General features: G+C 46.4%; 2 protein-coding genes across 5 annotated transcripts in view; one reads left to right on the top strand and one right to left on the bottom strand.

The window, feature by feature from the left end:
• Positions 1 to 16,400, bottom strand: part of TSHZ3 (teashirt zinc finger homeobox 3) — a 67,452-nt gene extending 51,052 nt beyond the window's left edge. Inside the window, exon 1 of the mRNA XM_032701404.1 lies at positions 15,800 to 16,400. Within this exon, the coding sequence (XP_032557295.1) occupies positions 15,800 to 15,839 (40 nt within the window). The 5' untranslated portion in view covers positions 15,840 to 16,400. The remainder of the gene's footprint in view (positions 1 to 15,799) is intronic.
• A 996-nt stretch (positions 16,401 to 17,396) lies between these two features.
• On the top strand, positions 17,397 to 20,452 carry LOC116793514. 4 transcript variants are annotated; one of them, XR_004359511.1, is made up of 3 exons: positions 17,397 to 17,439; positions 17,693 to 17,794; positions 19,573 to 20,452. XR_004359511.1 is itself a non-coding variant. In XM_032701407.1 (3 exons), the coding sequence occupies exons 2-3, from the start codon at positions 18,602 to 18,604 to the stop codon at positions 19,814 to 19,816; spliced, it is 855 nt and encodes a 284-aa protein (XP_032557298.1). In that variant the 5' UTR covers positions 17,411 to 17,973; positions 18,129 to 18,601; the 3' UTR covers positions 19,817 to 20,452. The 4 variants fall into 4 exon arrangements, 2 of the variants coding, with proteins under 2 accessions (XP_032557298.1, XP_032557299.1); XM_032701407.1 differs by adding an exon at positions 18,129 to 19,245 and having other exon boundaries at positions 17,411 to 17,973; positions 19,606 to 20,452; XM_032701408.1 differs by lacking the exon at positions 17,397 to 17,439 and adding an exon at positions 18,129 to 19,245 and having other exon boundaries at positions 17,776 to 17,794; positions 19,606 to 20,452.
• Positions 20,453 to 21,564: the final 1,112 nt, after the last annotated feature.

The raw sequence follows: 21,564 nt of genomic DNA on the forward strand, positions 1-21,564 counted from the left end.
ACCCAGCCAGTCCACCGAGTTCACATCTCTCCTTTTTACTCACCAGGTTAAGGTGGTTACTGGAATTGTACTCTTATGCCCAAACTAACTAAATTAACATAGCAATTGCAAGGAGATTTGGGGGGGGTATCAGAAAGGAAAGCACACGTTTAACTCTAAAACAACAGCACAGTGTATACAGGATTTTGAAAGTAAGTGAATGAGAGCAACACATGAGTTCAGCTATTTCTATTTTAGGAACCATACAGCAATTCAGATCTCTACCTACCAGTCTTTTCTTCTGCATGGCACTAGTCCTTCCTCTACCTTCTCCTGAAGGCATTTCCACTCCTGCTCCTTCCTACACAATTACCCCAGGCATTAGAGCAAAAGTAGTACCCCACCTGATGGCTTTTATCTGATGATTCCCTATCTTCAAGGCCATCTGGCTCTACCCCGGATTATCAGGTGACACGAGTTAGTCATCTTGCACCTATGACAGTAAAACCATTATCTTTTACCCCAGTCATTTCTGAAGAGGTATCCTAGAAAATATGCTGAATAAAACAAGGTGTTTTCATACTTTACAACATATAAGTTCATACAAATGTATTTTATGCATTTCACTGCAGTGTGGCTTGGACACCGAAGGATGGTCACTTAGAGAACACCAAGACAACTTCAAAGCTTCAGGTTTAGCTTGCAGAAGACTTTTCTTAAGCACACTGCTGACAAATTGAAAACTGAAGATAAGAAATATTTCTGTTTCACTGCACAGGCTTGTGGGACTGAAATCCTAAAATCACCGTGCATATAAAAGATGCAACAGCGGGCGACACTGAAAGGAATAAAAAGGACAACTAACCTTAAAAATGTGGAATAAAAAGTCTCTCTCATCTCTGAAATCTTCAGAAGGAAACACATATTCTCCCTCCTTTAAGAAGATAGCTCACCCTAAAGCCAGTGAGAAATACCCTGGATCTCACCCAGTGAGGACAGAGCTGAGCACTGTCCGTCAGAGAGCTGAGGTGTAAGAGCCTGGACTAGGCAGGGTATGTGCCAGGGTGGGGGGATGCACTGCACACTTACTCAGTTCAGCCCATACATTATATATATTTCCTCAAGATATTTTTTCAGTATACATGTACCATGTAACTCAGTGTTTCCTACTGAGGTACTACATCTACTTAACACAGCGAGTTAAACACTGGCGAATGCCTGATTATTATTTGACTGTTTATTTTAAGCTCCCTTTGCACATTCTTCCACCAGTTAAAGCAAAACAGTTTACTATCTGTGCCGCTGCTAATGTTTGACATATTCTGTCCATTTTTCACTTCATATGAACAAAAAGGCAACCCAGCTTTAGCACGTTCAGTACCAAGGTATTTCAACTTCCTAAACAGTTTTCTTTATACAAGTGCAAAAGCAACCTGTACTTGGGGAAGGATGAAGAAGGGCCTAGGACAAAAAAATCCTTCTGTAGAGTCCAGCTTCTTCCAGCTGTGAATCAATAAATATTGTAAATGGGGAATAGCTATTCTGTCTTCCCTCAGTACCACGCGTGGATCAGAAACTGGAAAAAATCAGAGGCAAAAGGTGCACTCCAATTTGACTAGCAGAAGGAAACATTATCACAGGGAACTTTCATCCATAATCTGCTAAAAAAATCACTATGAGACTAACAATAGCTGCCTATATTCCAACGTACAACCATCTATCCATATGTCTCTTAGCCAACATTTGCTTGATGTCAGCACTATATATCCCTCCATTAGGGAACTACTGACACAGTTCCCCTACCAGTAAATAAAACAGTGATCAGCAGGTCTGAAATACAGCAAATACTTGAAAAGGTATCAGAGGTGCTGATATGTGAAAAGGAGACAAATCCACTTCCCAGCAAAGGAGGGAAGAGCTCTGTAGCCATAAACATGTCACTTCCCATGTGGGCATGGCTATCCCACAGTTATTTAGCACACAGAAACGTGCTAGAGAAAGCACAGCATTCCTTTACACACATCCCCTCCTCTGCCCTGCACAGTCACAGGGCCCACACACCTATGACAAAAGATGTCAGTAGTATGCCAGACTGAATTATCATTACATATAGAAGAAAAAAGAAGTTAGTCCAACTAAAAAAATACACACCAGCACCTCCAGACAACATCCTAACTTTACATAAAAGTGCTGGGCTATTAGCCAAGGGGGATGCTGACTTTGGTCACACAGTGTACAGAGGATATTTCTAAAGCTAATGCTAATATGCAGAACTATGCTTTTAGAGAGGCTTTTTTTTATTTCTCACACAAACTTTGATGAACATGACGTTCTGAGGAATCACTAATATGAAATGTTACTTGAGGATACAGATTTCTCCAAGTCATCCAAGTTAGCTGCAGCCTGAGCTTCCTGCTCCCAGTGTTGGAAGAATAGCTCTATGCAGCAGATGTGTCATACCCAGCACTCAGATGGTACCCCATTTCCTTCTTAGCTGTGTTCTCTCCTCCTCTAAGTAAATACTGGAATGATTACAAGTGAAACAGTGTGAGAGCAGAAAATGTGATACACAATTAGCAGAGGAGCTGCTTGTGTAACACTGCTGCAAAGAATTGTGCAAAGAGCACTCCAAGCTATCAGCCAGTGTGAAAGGGGTGGCGTGTGCAGTAATGATGTGTATGATTTTCATTCTGCAATTTAAATTCCCGGTATTTCACAGCATGTATCCTTGCAAATCTTGCTGATAATCAACACTAATATCTAGTTTTGATATTAAAAGTAGTGGGTTTGTTCTTCTGACAGCATAAAAACGGGGTAAAGGAAGTATGAAATCAAAAATGAAAAAATACAAAGGGAGAGTGTGGCAGGCACCTCTGCATCACTACTTACAAAATATTTTTTTTTTTTAAAGAAACTCAACTAATGCAATCATCACACTTGTGTTTCTTATGATCGGCATATCCACAGACATATCTTCTAAGCATGAACAAACGTCAAAGTTGGGGGTTTTTTGGACTACATGAGTACTTTGCCCAACAATCAATGACAAGTCATCCCATTATCACTAATTATGGGCTCAGACACCCAGCTCCTGAGTGGCTGTTGCCCTCACACCAGTCTTGACTGGCAGGCTGGTGCAGTACCAGCTCTGCCCAACTATTTTGCAAACACTGGTCAACACTGCACTGCCCAGAAGTGCATTCCTGCACTCCTTGTGCTGGGTATCCTCTGCTGCACCTACTGCCAGGGTATCCAAACTCAGAGGAGTTGGAAACTGGGCTTTGTAGCGGCCTTTTTATCACTCCAGCACACAATTCCAAAAAATCCAGTTCATGAATCAGCTCAGAAGAGCCTGTTATTCCACAGGCTGATTGGAAATGAGATAGGTGCTGCCTCCACACCTTTCCTGTACCAACACAGAGCAACACTGTGACTCGTGGAGCTTTGCCTGCCCTGCTGATGGCAGAGCTCATGCAGCTCCGATAGCTCTGCACAGGATGGCAAACGAGACAATACACTGAAAAGGTGGCCCAGGATGAAAAGGCTGGATGAAAGCCGCAGGACCCTGCCTTGGACAGACTAACCACACACTCTAGTAACTGCCAGGGAAGATAGTGAAGCTGAAAGAGGCTTAGTGCAAGCATGCAGGAGATTTGTGACAGAAAGTTAGAACTCCATGTCAAGCCTTTCATGCAAACAATAAATATTACTTATGCTCATAATCAGACTTTTCTCCAGCATCGTCTTTGAATGTTGAACCTTTTTCAATTAATTAAAAACTATGCACTGCAGAGTGCATATTTTATCAGCCCTCAGCTGCTTAAGTGTCTAGAAAAGACCAGGCAGTTTTTCTTTTTTCCAGGCAACCCAGAGCAAGTACTTGCAAGGGTCATATCTTTTTAATTATCTTTTCTCTCTTTGATTAATTATTCCGTCTGACAATAGCGTGTTTCTAATGCTATTCACCTGCCTTTGATGATTGACAACTTTTCTGTCTGATTCAAAGCAAACAGCTGCTGCCATGATTGCCTAGCAACCAGGATGTGATGGATGAGCCCCAAAGATGGATGGCTGCAATAAATCATGTCTCCAGCTATAAAACTGAAAAAAGGGATAAGAATAAAAGCGAACAAAAAACAAAACAAGGTTTCTTCCCATGAGTGCACTCAGCTCCTTACCAATTACACCTGAAATGGACTTTGTGTCTATTAATAGCAAAGTTTTCTAATCAGTAAGAATGCAATGATGCCATTTGTATCAAGGTGTGTTTACAATTGTTCCAGCAAATTGGCACTTGTACTTCAATTACCTACTGTGTTACACAAGTGCAGGGGTAGGAGAGCAAAGTTTTACCTTCTACTGTTGAAGGCTTCACAGAAAATATTATGTATTTTCAGAGTTTTTCATGGTGTTGGACTTGAATGTAAACTTGAATTCTCATTACTTTTGACCACTGAGTTCACCAAAAGTAAACGGAAGTGAATTTGTAGAAAGAATAACGAACTAGATTTCTGAAAAACTAATTTCTAAAAAACTCATATAAAGTCACTGCTGGCTTTGAGAAACATGTTTTAACTCAAATGCTGCACATTGTTTATTAAAGCTTGCTGTAATTCCTACTTGCTAGGAGGGCATCTCACAATCAAAGAAAAAGTTGTTGTGACAAGCAGTGTTTAGTAAATACCATCTACCTGCGCAAATTCAAGACTGATCCAGCCAAGTCATTCTTGTCTAATTTTACCTACCCTTCCTGTCAATCACTTGACTTTTGTACGATGTGCCAGGCAAGGAACAGTCAATAGTTTGTCAACTCAGAACAAGTTTAACCGGGCTGGGTACCGCACTTGCCTGGAGATGCTTGTGCACGAACACCCCAACACCTGAAGTTTTGGCACTGCCTCTTGCTGAAGCTGCTCCATTGTTGGAGTGTCTATCTCCTGAAAATCCCTGCCTGCGCTTCCAAGGAAAGAGCTAATTGCCTATAAAAAGCTGTTTCCTTAATTCTTCCAGCAGGTGGGGGTGTCCTGGTTCCAGCAAAAGTGCTTCGAAGAGGGAAGGGATTGCCTTCACTACTTACACAACCAGGCTATCCACCCCCCAGGAGCACCCTGGTCGCTTGGGGGCAAACACCAAGACTCAAAGATTCACAACCCTGGGTGAAGAGGATGGGAGGAAAAGAAATATGTAAATGCTGAAATAATTATGTCCTAAAACTTTGTTTTCTTATGGGACCCCAAAAAAGGGGATCTTGTTAGCAAAAGGAAGCTGGAGTGTGTTAATCTGTTCACAAGCACAATTTTGTACTGTAACTGGCAGTGCCTGACAATGTTACGCTGTATCAGCTACAGTCCTGCTTATATTTTAGTGTTACACACAGCAAGTCTGTATTCATGCAAAAGACTGCCTGTATCCTTGCATGGGCCATGGCTTTGTCTACGTTCTTTACAATTACTGAAATGCTCTCACTAAAAACTTAACTCTGCCTCTGCCCGTCCCTCTCCCTGTTGTACAAAAACACACACATCCACACACGGAAATCCAGCCCCTAAAACAATTGTAAGGCACTCCTGTAATGACCGGCGAGTATCTGGTAACAAACAATGAGAAAGCAAAGCCATCAATCACAACGTGCACGCCGAGGCCTCCATTCTGTCCCAGCTCATCCAACTCTCAAGTTACAGCTTTACACGGCAAGTCTAAATAATATTCAAAATGATAAATGGCACTATAAGCCTGATATCCATCATCAATCTTTTTTTAAGGAACATCCATCTTCAATAATGCACGTTTGAATCATGTGAAACCAAGAGCTCCCAGATTCATTTACACAACCCCCAGCAAGCTGGTGCTGCTTGAATGATACGTGTCAGCCAGTTTGTCCCAACTGCCAAACTTAAAAAAAAAGAGGGGGGGGAGGAGGCGGGAAAAGGAGGAAATAAAAAGAGAGTGAGAGAGAAAGAAAACAGAAGGGGAAAATCTTCAGGGGGCTGAACAAGGCGACTTAGCAGATAATATGAAAGCACATAACCTCCTCAGTCACTCTGGCAGTGCCCCCAGCACACCCAGGCGCTCCCGTGCCTCTCCCCGGCCGGCCGGCGGAACACATCCAGCAGTGCTGGAGCGGGAGCTGCCCCCGCACCCCCCCCCGCGCTCTGGCAGGGCCCGGTGATAAATGACACATGTCATTCTGTCGGGAGGGAAGGGTGGGTCAGTGATGTATGGCTCTGCTGAAAAGGAAATCGACTGTTTGGCATGGTGCGGCTATTCTCCACCAGGATTTAGTTTCAGAACTCTAAAATGAAATCTCCGATGTTTCAAGTGCACGGTTAGGGCAGGCCGACGTGCGGCCGAGGAAGCTTGCTGCCTTTTCTCCCCCCCCCGCCCTTTTTTTTTTTTTTATCCTCCCTCTGCCCTTCGGATTTCAAAAAACTGCTCCACTGACTGGAAACTGCAAAAGAACACACATATATCAAAGTCTTCAATAGTTATGATCCATGATAAAATTTAAATAGGTTGAGGTTTCTATTTTTATTTATTATTGGGGGGGGAAAAAATGGCATGCAGGCTTGACACAAAAGCAAGATAAAAATTAGCATGTTTGAAGTAATCGTCCCACAGCTTGACATCTGCATAGTAAATTTTAAAGGAAAAAAATGTGTCAGGCAGGCATGAGCTGTTCCCTCCCTCCCCCCCTCTTTCATTAGCTCACTGGCAGGGTGGCACTTCTGAACCTCATTACTGCAGGAGGATTTATGAAGCTGAACCCAATGGCAAAGAAAAGGCATCTGTCAATAATTGTAGGGAGCTGCACTCACAGCTTTGAAATCTCATTAAGTATGCAGTTATCAGGCATAAAGATCAAAAACATTACTCAACTCCGACAGAATCTTATGGAGGAACATTAATTAGCAACAGGCCTACAGTACAAAAAAAAAAAAAAAAAAAAAAAAAAAAAACAGACTTCCTCTCACACCTGCCCAACCCACAAACCAAAAGAAACACTCCCCCTCCCTCCAGAAAAAAAATAATTCCCAGCATCTGAGACTGATCAAGTACATGAAACAAGAGAGAGGAAAAAAAAATCCAGTTGAGACAGTCTTGGCGGTGAAGAGAGAAAAGGAAGAAGCTGTCAAAGTTGAGAAGGATGTCAGCACTGGCCCTGATTACAAGGGCCTATACAGTTCCCAGGCCTTTTATCATCCCTGCCATCAAAAACAGACTCTGTGTCACAGATGGATGACTGATGGCTGCCAGTCTGGAGCAGCCTCGCCAAGCCTCCTGGAGGCCCCTGCTGAGATCTGGCCCTCCAGCAACAGGCTTGACCTAGCAGGGAAAGGGCTGCCGGCAGCGAGCCCAGTCCCAGAGACACTCAGAAACAGCACCCTGTTCTGTTCTTCCCCAGAACAATCCAGCGAGAGGTTGGTTGGGGTTTGTTTGTTCAGCTTACAGAAGTTAAATGTAATACTGCTGCTCGCCACGCAAAGGCTGTGCATTATTTGAAAATAACGTTAACAAAACAAAACAAAAAAAAACCCTCTTCTTTGTCCACACTGAATGTATTTGTCTAATCTTGTTTCTAGCTTGCATTTTAACCACGATTTGCACACTCAATTGCTTAGAAAATACATGAGAGAGAAATACAGATTTGGGGGGGAAACATACAAATTCATGGGCAAAGCTGGACCATAAAACCAAGTGACCTTTGCAGCATTAAGTATGGCGTGCAACTAATTAAGAACTATGGCCATATTAACATTTTTTCGTACAGAATCAAGGATATCAGCTACACAGCTTAACTCATTGCACATATTTTTTTCATTTCCTCTCTATCAAAAACTGTGTTTGCAAACAATAACTCAAAGCTACTTGTTAAAAAAAAAAAAAAAAAAAAAGGCAGGGGGAGGGACATCACCTTCTAGAGTCTTTTTCTCACTTGGGACCATGCCTGAAAAACTCCCTCTCTAGTTACATGTTACCCTTCATACATTTTATATTTCCCATAATTTTGCGCTACAAAGAAGCTTTCCACTCCACAACACCATTCCTGTGTTATTTCCTATGTCCTGGACTTTGATATAATGTATATATTTGTCTCTTATTTCATGGGATATACAGTGATATTTATGTCTCACTTGTAGCCACGCTGAAGATTGGCTTCTTAATGAACTACATCCTTAATAGCGCACAGAGCCAGGGATATACGTGTGCACATACAAGACAACCTGCCAGTCAAAATCTTTTCAATATCTAAAATTAATTCATTTACTAACTAATGTACTTAAAAAAAAAAAAAAATCTTAGCTTTGACAAAATACAGAAGCGGAGGTTCCGCTCCAAACAAGATTTTTAAAAGAATTTTACAGAAACTGTTACAATAAGGTGTTTATATTTTTTCGTATGCTTACCATATTACTTTTATTATGTGTAGCATCAAAGTGATTATAGCAATTACATCTAACAGAATTAATTATAGAACATCCCATCATTCCTAAATACATAATGCATTAGAGGTAAGCCAAAGAAAGAAAACATCTTGACTGTGGTGACTATTGTTGGAATAATTTTTTCTTTAAGCATAAAGGCGAAACCAAAGTAGAAAGAAATGTAGAGAAACGGTGGCGTAACACAGTAAAATGTTAACTACAAAAATCTGAATATCAAGGCAGATACATTTTTAATAGCGATACCAACCTGCGTAAAGCTGCACTAGCACAAATATCCATGTAAAATCCATTAAAGTTTTTTAATCACGAAATATGGAAACTAGCCAATTCACCTAACCAATGTGTTAGTACATAAAGACAAGAGTGTATGGGTGAAAGAGTTACAAGCCTTTACGTATGCAAAATAAATTCACTCAAAGCTTCATTAATATTAATTTAAATTCAGAACCCATTTACATTAAATTGTTCATTAAAAATTGCCTATTTTATGCAACATGCATTCCGCAAAGAACACATGAGAAACTGAAACAGAGGGCTCAATTTAATGATGGAAATATCAAAAGTAAATGAATTTGGATCATTCCAAACGAATAATGAAACAGCTCCCTCCTCTACGACAACGTGTGAAGTTTGGCGGGAGTTTGGCGGAAGGGCACGGAAACTGCCTGGCTTCCCTCTTGCTCAGGCTTGGCTGCTGCCCTTCCCGCCTCCCCACCACCATGCAGGCTCCCTAAAACAGGAATTATTTACAGACAGGACCTAGAAACCAACCCAGGAACAACGTTCACTAATTGTGAGCACACTGGATCGCCCCAAAACTTGTACGAATCCCAAGCGCTGCCAGGTTTAGCTGCCCGGCAGCGGCGGCCAGGAGGAAAGGGATGGGAGCTGGAGGTAAGGCAGGCTGGGCATGGAGGGCTCTTCACTGGTAAACTCCCAAACCAACAAATACAGTCAACTTATGCGATTCCCAACAGCTGCTCTGGATGAAGAAAAGAGAGTCATAATTAATAACATGTGTCCTGACAGAGTTAATTAATAATTTATAATTAAGTCTAAAATACGAACTTAGATTATTCTTGAAGAGTTGCCTCTTCACTGCCCGAAGAGGCCAGGTAATGGCATTGGCAAAGAGCTCTCAGATATTTTATGATCCTCTGGTAACTCTTTCCCCACTCTCCCTCCGCCCCCGGGGGAAAAAAAAACCCTTTGAACATTTTCTGAGAAATATCTTAAAGTTGATGCCTGCAATGAGAAGTGTTTAAATTCTGCAGATTGGCTCTCTGCTGAGATGACCAAAATATCTTTCAGGCGCAAAATCAGGCAAATGCAGTAGGATGCATCTCGCAGTCTCTGAAATTAAGCCCTACTCATTTCAACTCTTTCTGTTCTTTTTATGAAAATGGTAACAAACAATTTCAAGCTCTGACAATGTTCTATTCCGCATTATTATACTCAAGAAAACTACAATACAATCTCTTGTGGACTATGCTTTAAATCCTTTGAGCCAATTTTTGTGCCTTTTTTTTTTTTTAAATGTTGAAATCAAGAAAAATCAATTGCACAAATTTTTTCAATCCTCCTGCTTTAGGTAATGACACACACACACACACAAAAAAGCAACACATCCATTGTTTAGTGGGATTTTTAAAATTAATTTAATGTCTAACTGCAAATGCTGGAAACTAGAATTAATCTGTCTGGATAAAAAAAGGCTTACAGACATTTAAATGCATGTATCGGGACACTTTATCAACCTAACATAAAATTGTCATCTTATCTTATTATATGACTATTTTATGCATGTGTCAAAGAATTTAAAAATGAATGCCTGTCTATTCACTCTAATTACAACTGCATATTATCTGTCTGGATGTACCAGTCCATATCATTGTTACCAAATACAATATATTGTATTCACCTTTCATTTTTAACTTAAGGCTGATAAACCACAATTTGGGCGTAACTAAATTTAAAAAAAAAATACCAAACACACAGAGAAGAGGAAAAAAAAAATCAGACTAAAACACCTGAGGTAGATTGTTTAGTAAATGATGCTGAAGTATTTCATAGATAAGATAACACACGATTGCTCAGCAACTATGTTATTTTTGGTGTTGTATCATAACCATACACACACATGCACTCCTCCTTGACAATGCAACACTTCAGGCATCTGAATACCTGATCTACTAGCAGCATCTTGAAAACAGGGCCGTGTTAAAATTTGACAATCTGTACTTGGATTCTCCAGGAAATGGTCACGACACTGGATTAAAATATGGATTACTCCACCGTAAAACCAGCAGTGCCAAGGTTTGTTCACAAAGATAACACGTAGGTTACTTTACGTCCTGGCAAATTATTTCTTTTCATTCACTCTGTACTACCATATGTTTCTGCACAAGCGTGCACGTAGCACGCTTAAAAATGTACCCCACACTTCACCCTGAAGGTGATCTTTTCTATACAGTTTCCACTAATCCTGGAAGCAGGGCTGACAAAAAGGACCCACTCTAATCCTGCTAACTCACCCTAGCTTCACTGCATTTCCCATAACCCTGCAGCAGTCACAATTCATTCTAATCACTTTACAAAACAATCTTTAGTAAAAAGAGGAAAAATGCAGACTTGTAAGCCAATTTAAGAAATAACTGCTGATACATCAGTTATTGACTATTTCACTCCTGCTCATGATAGTGCTCAAGGCAAAACCGAGAACAAAATGACAACATCAACCGCACGCAATAAACTGTGGCCCAGGAGAGCACTGAAGCCCTAATTGACAGCTGTCAAGCTAATGGGAGAAATGGCAGCTGATTCTGGAAAATTCTGTTTTCCAGGCGGATATTCAGGGGAATCTATCAAGCCTTTTTATTTTTATGCCCCTTTTTCTTTTTTTTTTTTTTTTGCATTGTTCCTTCACACTTTGCAGGGGAAAAAAAAAAAAAGGGAAAAAAAAAAAAAGCAGAGGACAGCCATAACTAATCATTTTGTCAGCTTGCTGCTAGGAAGAATCTCTGTCCAACAGAGAAATATGTGGCAGGTTTGGAGGCAAATAACATACCAAGGGCTGACACTGCAAGTACCTTTATAGGTAGTCTACTTTATCGCTACATTTACTTTTGGGGTATGTATGTAGTTGCAAGCAATTCCCATAAATTAAAGCGAGCATTCAAGTTCCCGAAGTCAGAGCTGCCTGGAAATCTGGTGGCACAACCTGCGTGCCATCTTGCATCTGTTTTCTGTGGCGCACCCCCAGCCCTGCTCTGGAGGTGCTGAGAACTGGCAGGAGCAATGAAGTCCCTGAGAACTGGAAGTGCTCCGCGTCTCTGAGAAATCAATTCCGTGTATTTCAGTGTCCACGCTGACCAGGTGCATCTTTTGAATGTAAGCACACAAGTTGTAAAGAGCCTAAAAAGCAGGCAGCAATCTCTAAGGTTTAAAGCATACTATATATAGAAAATAAAAAATACCTTAGGCCCAGGTCTGTTTGTTTGCTTTTTTCCAGAGGCTTGAAAACTCGTGTGCAGTTGTCTGGGTCTTACTGTTTTATTCAATTTTAAAATAAATAAGCAAAGTAAATGAGATCCCAACAAATCACTAGTTCCCAATCCCTCCCCAGAAGATACATATACAAAACATATATTAAGTTGTTTGTGTCAGTAGGAAGTACATTTTCTTGATCTTTTAAATAGGTTTCTAAAAAAGCTGCAAGTGAAAGCTATAATTTAAGGATAGATAATTACTGTTTGCATGAACAAGACTGGCCTCTATTAATACAGTACCTTAGCTTCTCCAGACAGTAGCCTCTAACTAGTAAATACCTTCTTCCTCCTGACTTAAATGACAGAAGTCTTTGGAGCAGCAGTTCTGACTATTTCTTTCTTTAACAGGTGAGGAATAAAATTGCAGTCCCTGAATCTTCTTCCCAAATTTATCTATGATATTCACCTGAGTCTCTAAGAAAACAAAGTGAAATTATCATTTTTACAGATTCTTGATTCTCACAGACAGCTTTAGTCTTCCACAGTGTGGTGTTAACACTTGGGCTAGACATAAAGAATTTGTGCACCTGTCTGTTATGTCTGCGAGCTCTGTGCTGCTGAGAGTTCTTTGTTGTTGTTATTCTACTCCAGACCATTAAAAGGGCCCTAATTCCTATGACATGATTATCCAGGTACCAAAGCCCATTTGTCACCTGCAGCAGAAAATTGAGTTAATGCACAACTAAAGGCAACCAGGACTGTGTAATATCAACTTGATTACATCAAACTAGCTGCAAACCTAATTCTGCTGGATGACACTGCGTGGAGCTTGTCATCTCCAATCATTAAAGCTGTCAGGAATCCATCAGGTTTACAGCTAATTAGGTGAACACTAATGAAGCTGGCAAAACAACTTTTCTTTTTTTATGGCTGAGCGGACCTTTCAGTTTGGAGAAAAAAAATTCTCGAGTATTCTCAAGGTTGCTGGGGACTGGATTTCCTGAGTTACCAATCAGCAGACATCTTTAATTCTCCCCCCCACCACCTTTTTTTCTCTCTCAGTACCAAGCAATCAATTTGTCATCACTCTCAGTATGCCACAAAAGCAGTCATGAACCTTATAACTCGCAGCTCTCAAGCCAAAAAGGGGGAAAAAAAGAGTAAGTTTCTTCTGTCTTAAAATAAAACGCCTCATACAGCTCACTTATTTATCTTCATGCACTTATCAACAGCATAAATGTTCTTGTTTTTTCACTCTTGTCAAATAAGTAGCCCTTCAGTCATTCTACATCCCCCATATCCATTAGGCAGAGGCATTTTGATAAAGTAAAGCCAAAGCTAGTGTATGGGAAAGAATGAAAGCACTCACTCTGCCAACTTCTGATTGACCATTAAGCTATTGATGAATGTGCCTGTCAGGAGAGAGACAATTAAATCAAATATGAAACAAAGTCGTTTTGACGGGTCATTTTGATAGAGCAAAACCATTCTTCCATCTCCTATTAGTCCTGCAGTCAAGTTTTTGTAATGAATATTTCTTAACTAACCTGTTATTTCTTAGTTGTTTTTTAAGGTGTTAAAAAGAAAAAAGCCTTTGCTTTTACTGCTATTAGAAAAAGTAACATTTCCAATGTGCCCAATAAAACAGCATCTCAGTGGGAAGCAATTATACACAATACTAAATGTTTAATGTGGCTATCAAAAAGCTAAAAGTTTAAAGAGATTACACTTCTGCTAAATATGAAAGATAGATCGCACATCATGGATGATTCACTTGAGAAAGGAGGGAGAGAGAGAGAGTGGTACAGGGAGAGAAAGATACCTCAGAATGTATGTTTAGTGCAGAAACATTTTCTTCCTGTCTATGGAGTGCCCAGGATACAGCAGAGTCGAATGTATCAAATACACAAAAGAGAAAGATTTTGCAGAACTAAATTCATGTTACAGAATAGAATTTCCCAAGTATTAGGAAAAGTTCACCTTCTTATTTTTTTTTAATGCTTATTTGATGACATAGGCCAGAAATGCAAAATATTATCATGAAGTGTTTGGCTACGATATTGTTTGCTAGATTGTATCACTACAGTACTGTGAAACTTCCCAAACTTTCTGGCTGTTTGTAAACGGAGTAAGACTGCTGGGAAGTCTATTTCTCTGTCTCAAAAGTACGAGCTGAACACGTGTATGTCAGAGAAGAGAAGAAAGGAAACGTGGACATCGTTACTTACAATTTGTATTACTGCCCGAGCCCCTTGCTGTTTACTAAATTCAAACCACACCACTCGCAGAAGTTGTCAGAGCAGTGTGAAAGCACTGTCACATTTCTGGACGCCTGTTTTCTAACAACACCCTACACCAAGCTGCAGGGACTACCTGCTCCAAGTTGTCCTAAGCACAACCACAACTGCGCTGCCAGTAATGCTGCCAGAGCCTCTGGAAAACTTCCACACCGGTCTCTCAGGGCTGTTTCACCCTGGTCCCCCCAAAGCTGCCCCTCACCAGCCCCAGCCCTGTGCCTGCACCTCTGCCAGCCCTGGGCCATGTGGCTCGGTGGCACCGCTCGCCAGGAGCCCCTCAAGTTGCACTAACAGAGAGTTGACAGGCCACGTGTGACGTCACCGAGTCTGGCGTTACCATGGCAAGTGATTTATTGATGTTTATCGGGAATGAATAGATCAAAGGCTGCCAGATGACAGGCGATCAATCAGACATCAAATCAAGGATGGCAACAGGCCAAGGAAACCTTTTCCAGCCCACATATCCCCAACTAAGGATTACTGTAAAATTATGTGGGGCTTTTCTTTTGCTGTTTTCTTTTCAATTGGGCTTTTCCAAAAAATACTGCTTAAGTTTAACAGAAGTTGACATTTCTGGCAAAAGAAAAACAAACCAACCAAACAAAAAACCTCACCAGCACAACGCCTAGAAAAGTATTTCTAAAAAGAAAAAAAAATATGGAGGAAATTGTAAAGAAACATTTGCCAGTCATTTGACAATACACAGACCTTTTTTTTTTTTTTCCTTGGGTTTACTTTGCAGCTCCTCATCTGGACTCATTAATAAGAAATCAATAGGATTAACAGAAGAGGCTACCAAAGAAAGTGACCAACTAGGCGGATCTGTCTGTCCGGCAGAGACATCTCCAGTGCAGTACAAGGGGAGGAGAGAAAAAGATAAAAGTTGGGCAAAGGAACCAGCTCTGGGCTTGGATCTTCAAGTAACACTGCAGACCTTCCAAATCACTTTGTCCCTGACACTTCATTCGCAGCGTGCCATGTATTTACACATACCCTATCTCTTTTTTACAGGATTTTTTTTTAAAAATGAATTAGAAAGAGTATTTTCCCTGGCTTTCACAAACCATTTGCCTGTGAGGGAACGGGATGTAGAAGAACGAAGAATACGAGGGAGAAAAGCAAAGTAGATGCCAAAGTACGGGCTGGAAATGAACAAAATTCGCCTCCTTGCTTCCCCCAGCCCCGGAGTCACACCGACCATACGTGCCCGTGCAGTGTGTGCCCGCACACACCCGCCTGCCCCTGACTGCGTGTTGCCCCAGAACCGAGCCCGGGCGATGGCAGAGTCCGGAATAAATCAAAGTGGGCACCAAAGTGGGGAAAGGGCTTTCATATGCCCCCACCCAAGCAAACAAAATAAAATAAAATACCTCCAGCCCTCCCCCCCCCCCCCCCCGGCGCTGTGCCTCCAGTCCGAGAGTTGCTCAGCAAAGCCCCCGGCACCGGCGGGCAGCGGGGCAGGAGCGCGGCGCGGAGCGGCGGCTCAGCCCGCCGGGAGCCGGTTATGAAAGAGACGGAGGGAAGCGGGAGGAGAAGCCAGCGGCCGCGGAGGGAAGGGAGAGAAGGGAAGGAAGGGAAGCGGCTCTCGTACCTGCTGCGCGCCGGGGCGCTTGCTGCTTCCTCCTCGGCATTGCTGGGCTCCTGCGGGCGCCGGCGGGGGGGGCAGCCGGGGCGCGGGGGTGGGAAGAGTTGCCTCAGCCCCAGAGATCCGGTGAGCTGCTCCAGCCTCGGCGCGAGGGCTGGGTCGGGGATATATTTTTTGTTGCTGTGCATACACGATGCCGAGTAGGAGGAGGAGGCGGCGGCGGCGGAGGAGGAGGCGGCACAGAGGAGAGGACAGCCCTGCTGCTGCTGCTGCTGCTGCTGCTGCTGGCAGAAGAGGGGGGAAGTTTGACAAATCGCCCCGGAGGAAGGAGGAGGGGAAGCCCCCCGAAGAGGTGTGCGGGCGGGAGGGCTGGGGAGAGCCCGCAGTCCCCCCCACCCCGCCCTGCGCCCCCGGTGCCTGGCTGGGCTGGGAGATCACGGCATAAAGACGGGGGATCTCTTGGCCGGAGCCGGCGGAGCCTCAGCCTGCGCTCTCCACTCCCGGCTCCCGGCTCGGCGCTGGAGCGGCGGCGGCGGCAACAGGCGAAGCTTGAAGGGAAACGAGATGATCGCGGTGTCACTCAAACTGCTCCGCCGAGGGGGAGCGGGGCACCGCCGCCGCCCGCCCCGGGCCGCGCCTTCCCTGTGCGCACATCGCCCGCGGACCGGGCACGGGGGCGAGCGAGGGGCTGCCCGGGGCGACCCCCTCGCCGAGCCCCCTCCGCCGCCCAACTTCGCCCGCCGCCGGCGCCGGTCCCCAGAGCCGCCCGCGGCTCGCCGGGCAGGGCAGGGCAGCCCAGCCCAGGGTTCCGCGCCGCTCGCCCCGCTCCCTTCCCGCAGCCCTTCCCTTTCCGCCCCCGCGCGCACCCGTTCCCCGCCAGAGTCCCCGCGCCCACCGCCCCCACCGCGCCGGGGCACGGGACCCCCCCCGCGGCGAGGAGGGCCCGGCCCCGCCGCTCCATCCCGGCCGCCCCGCGCCGTGACAGCACAGCCCGGCTCCGCTCCGCTCCGCGCCGCCCGGCACATCGCGCCCGCCGGCACATCCATCCCGCCGGCTCCCACCTGGCTGGCGCCGCGCTCCGCTCCGCGGCCGGGCGGTGCCGGGGCCGCCCCGGGCCGGCGGCCGCTGCCGGCGGCGCCCCCGCCAGCGGAGCCGCTGCGCCCGCCCCGCGGGGCCGGAGCGGAGCGGGCAGCGCCCCGCGCGCCCCGCTCTGCGGGAAGGAGCACTTTTCCTGTTTCGCTTTCCCTGTTTTTGGGGGCTAATTTTTTTTTTTTTTTTAAATCTCTCTCTCAGTTTGTTGGGGATTTTTTTTAATTTTTTTTTTTTCTCTCTCTCTCTCTCGGTCCAAGTTCACTGCCGAGCGCCGGCGGATCGATGTGCTGCGGGTTTGATTGCGCCTCCCTGGGCGGCGGGGCCGCGCGGCGCGGAGAGGGCCGGGGGCGCGCAGGGCCCGCTCCCGCACCGCGACCCCGCACCGGGACCCCCGCACTGCCACCGGGGAGCGGGGCAGGGATGGAACGGGGATGAAACAGAACAACAGCACCCCCACAAAAAAAAAAAAAAAAAAAAAAAAGTAGCGATTTTTTTTTTTTAAGTTCACGGGGAGGAATTAAAAAAAAAAAAAAAAGGCTGAGCTCACTTTTACGGTAAGATCAAAAAAAAAAAAAATCTCCACTCTCTCGCCCCCATTCTTCGAGAGTTGGGATAATTCCAAATACCTGACTAAGTGCAGATGTTGTTGCGTCTTCACATCCTATAAAGCCGCCGTGCCGCTCTCGGGCTCTCGCTTCCCTTTCAAGTTGCAGGAAATTCAAACACTTTACGTGACGGGTGGAGAAGGTTTTGGGATATATTTTTTTTGATTATTATTGTTATGAGTTGATTTTTTTTTTTCCTAAGCTGATCTTTAGGATGAAAAAAAAAATCGCAGTCGCCTAAAGTCCCCGGGAAATTGCTACTGTTGGGGGAAAACGAAACATTTCTCTTGCAAACAAGAAAATGGTGAGTTGTCAATTGCCGCTTCTGCTGCCAAACTCGCTCAGTTCCATCTCATTGATACTCGCTGGTTGCTCCTCACAGTTACAGTATCTGCTCACAGAAGGAGCGATCAGATCTGCTTAAGAGACGACACGGAGATGTTCCCCCCCACCCACCCCGCTTCCCCAAAAACGCCCGTGTGTGTGAGTGTGTGCGGGCGTGGGTGAGCCGTGCGGCAGGACGGGGCCGGGCGGGCGGGCAGCCCCGGCGGGGCGGGCGGGCGGGCTCGCACCGCGGCGGTGCGTGCCGCTAGATCCGCCCTAACATCTGTCCGTCTCACCATTGGCGCATCCATCAGTGTCACCCCGGCCGCACATTTGCAACGACAACACATCAGACGCTACGCAGACCGGGATTCGGTACAAATAACCGACATACTAAACAACTTAACCGGGGAGGAGGGGACCCAGCCGCAGCATAAGTATTTACAAATGTTAGACATCCTCGGGAAAGCGCGGCTCGGCTGCGGTTAATAGCTCGTTCATTCCCCTCTCCCTCCTCCCCCTTTAAGTAGGAATTAGGAAATGGAAAACCTAAATAATTCACGCCCCCCACCCCCCTCCGAAGGATGCTGCCGTCCGGGGGCAGGGGCAGGGACAGGGGCTGGGGCTCAGCCCGGCTGCGCTCCCGGCTCCGCGGGACCGCACCGAGCGCGGAGCCGGCGAGAGGCGAACCCGGGGCTCAGGGGCTGCCGACCGAGCCGGCCCGCGCTGCGCAACATGGAGGATTCCTCCGAGCTCTGGAGCGGGAGAGGCTGCAACAAACTTTGGGATGCTCGACCGAGAGCCTCGGGAGCCCCGGGCGGCTCTGTCCCTGCCTGCCGCGCGGAGCGCAGGAGGAAGGTCGCTCTGCCACCAGGCGCTGGTAAAGCGCCCTGAAAACTACAGCAAAATTAAAACGATACGGCGCGAGTGTAGTCACTGCAGTCCTGGGAAGGCTGTTCAGAAATATACGAAAGCCCTCACTAAAGCCAGTGACGATCACGATTCTCCTCAAGCTGGCTACGGGGGCATCCCGAGGAACGCGCTGCAGCGACCAATCCCGAATTTTGGGGCGGTTGCAAGTTGGAAGAAGTTTTTTTATTCCTTCCGTTTCCCTCTCCCTAAATCTGCTCATTTCTCACTGACTTTGTATCACCCTCAGCCCGCAGGAGGGATGTCAGCCCCTGCCCGCTCGGCTGGGCCCGGGTGCCCGGCGGGGTGCGCAGCCTCCTCCCGCGGGTGCGCTCTCCCACACGCGGGCGTGGGTTTATGCATGTGGTGGCATTTGTGTTGGAACAGGCTCCCGAGCAGAGCTCTGCCTCCCGCAGCACAGCCTGCGTGGAAGATGCTGGCAGGTGGCACCTCAGCAGCTGAGCGGTGTCACTTAACGCAAACAAACACGCGAGACGGTCCCCGGCCCCGCTGCGTGGGGAGGTTTGTGCAAACAGCGCTTACCTAGCTTTGCAAAGGGCGGCCCACACGCGCCGGCAGTGGAGAGTGATGGGCTCGTACCAGTGCGCCGAGCTGGGACTGGGGGGGTGGGGGGAATGAAATAAGTGAAACTTTCCGTAAAAAGTAATTGGAGGAACTTTCTGAGTTCAGTTAGAAATAATAATTCTCGTGTGTGTGAGAGAGAAAGGCAGCAGATATACGTGCACACAGACACATGCCCTGCGTTTACACATCCACAACTCAGTGCCAAAATGCTCAGGAAGTTGGGGAATAATTTGGTTGTTAACTATATTAATTTTTTTAAAAAAGGAAGAAAAAAAAATCTATTGAACTTTCTACCAGACGATTTACAGAGGGAAGTGCAGATGCCTTCATGTGCGTCGGCTTCTTTCGGGGTCACAATCTATTCCAGAAAGCTGGAACCCACAACTTTATGAAGTGTAACATTTCCAAACATAACGCATCAAATCGAAGGCTGAGCAGACTCCATCTACAAAGGCTCAGCATACGAGGCTCAGCCCTAAGGTCGCTCTTTCCAGCAGTTTTAAACTAAGGTACCAATTATTTATAATCACATAATTAGATAACCATCACTCCTGAACTTTCCATCAGCTAAGAATGTTTTATCTTTCACCACTGGACGCTGCTTAGTGCCTTTCTTTGGTGTACATTTTCCTACTCACTTCATTCCCCTACGCCAAAACTCCACCAGTTGCCCGAGACACCCCTCCCGTCCCCTGGCCCGAGCGGAGACAGCAGCTGAGCCGACAAAGGACCCCTGGAATTAACTGCTGGCTATGGGAACGGCCAAAGAGGATCAGTGAGGAAGTTTAGCAAACTTGGAACGGCCGCCTCTTAGAAACCAGCGTGTTTTACCCGGGCTTTAACCTTGTTCTCTCCCGAGCAGCGTGTTGATGTTTCGCCACTTGCTACCTGCAAACAAGGCAAGGAGCGGCGTGCGCCGAGGTGCCCGTGTGTGGCTGCTCTCCCTCGCTGTTCGCACCGGTTCACTGCTCTCCGGGGGTCAGCCTCGAGCACCGAGCGGCCCCGGCCCGGCTCTGCCGGCGCCTCCCCTTCCAGCGGGGCAGAGGAGCCGGCGGGGACCCGCGGGAAAGTACCCGAGTGCCCCCGGCCCGGGGGAAGGGTCGGGCACCGGCGAGCCGGGGCCTTTGGAGCCGCCGGTGCGGGGCAGCGGCTGTCGGGGGCGGAGGGGCCGGGCTGGCGGTCGGGGGCCTCACCTGCCCCTGGCAGCCCCCGCAGCCCCGGGCGGACCGCGGGCTGGGCTGGGGGAGCCCCGCGGAGGCGCCGCCGGCACCGGGCGCGCATAACGCGGCTGCCCCGCGGCCGGTCCCGCCGGGCACCCCCGGCCCTCTGTGCCAGGGCACAACCTGCCCTCCTGCCCTATGCCTCGGCAGCACCATCGAAATGCTGGAAGTACTTGGGTTTCTCCTGGCGAAGAACAAAGAAGCAGCAGCTTTCATTAAGGCTGGACCAGATGAATACGGATCTGACAAGTTTGTTTAAAAAAACCCACTACCCGCGCCCGAAAACGACACTGCGCTTCTGTAAAATACAAAGTGTTGTCAATAACCATTATAGCAGCGATAATTATCTGAGAAGAGAACAAAGACATTTTGTAATATCTACATAACTTTAATAGAGCAAAATTATTTTAAAATGCCTGTGAATTCCCAAACCTCCTGAATACAAATGAATAAAAGTTTTTTCTTCGGGCTAAAAATCTTTGCTTGAATGTAAATTGTTTGGGCAAGTGAATTTACACAGCAGCAAAGTTTGTTTGTCTTAGTCCAGTAGCTTTGCTTTAACGAACCAGATGTTTTGGCTGTAAATTGTCCAGAGGACTTTTACAATTCTGACATGCAATAAGCCCCAGAAAATCAGAACTGGAAAAGCTGTGCCCTTGCAATCAGGACCAGGCATTTCGACAAGAGCACGGGGAAAAAGGGCAAGTCTAAGTACGCCCAATGTCTTCATATTTGGAAGCCTTATTTTAAGCTGGAGGTAATCTTGTCCGAATCGATTCGCTTCCCTCCAGAGTTGACAGTAATTCCTCACCCAACCAGAGATATCAGAAATACATCCCCCCAAGAAAAACATCAAGACAGTAGGTAAGAAAAGGGGTGGAAACTTCGGCCGAGGGAGCAGTGGGGCGCTGCAGAGGACCGAGCGGAGCGGAGCGGCCCGGCCCGGTCCGGGGACCCCGCAGCTGCACCGGAGTGAGCCCCCGCAGCCCGGAGGTGCCCGCGGCGGGCGCTCCCTCCGTCCCCCGCGGCGACGGCC

This window comes from Chiroxiphia lanceolata, chromosome 13, assembly GCF_009829145.1.
Source record: "Chiroxiphia lanceolata isolate bChiLan1 chromosome 13, bChiLan1.pri, whole genome shotgun sequence".
In the NCBI taxonomy this organism is placed as follows: Eukaryota; Metazoa; Chordata; class Aves; order Passeriformes; family Pipridae; genus Chiroxiphia; species Chiroxiphia lanceolata.

What these genes read in the sequence shown, in the direction of transcription:
- LOC116793514 (XM_032701407.1), top strand. Translation starts at nt 18,602, where the DNA reads ATGCTCGACCGAGAGCCTCGGGAGCCCCGGGCGGCTCTGTCCCTGCCT. An exon ending in CGGCCCCGCTGCGTGGGGAG is followed by an intron (nt 19,246 to 19,605) that starts GTTTGTGCAAAC and finishes ACTTTCTACCAG; the next exon opens with ACGATTTACAGAGGGAAGTG.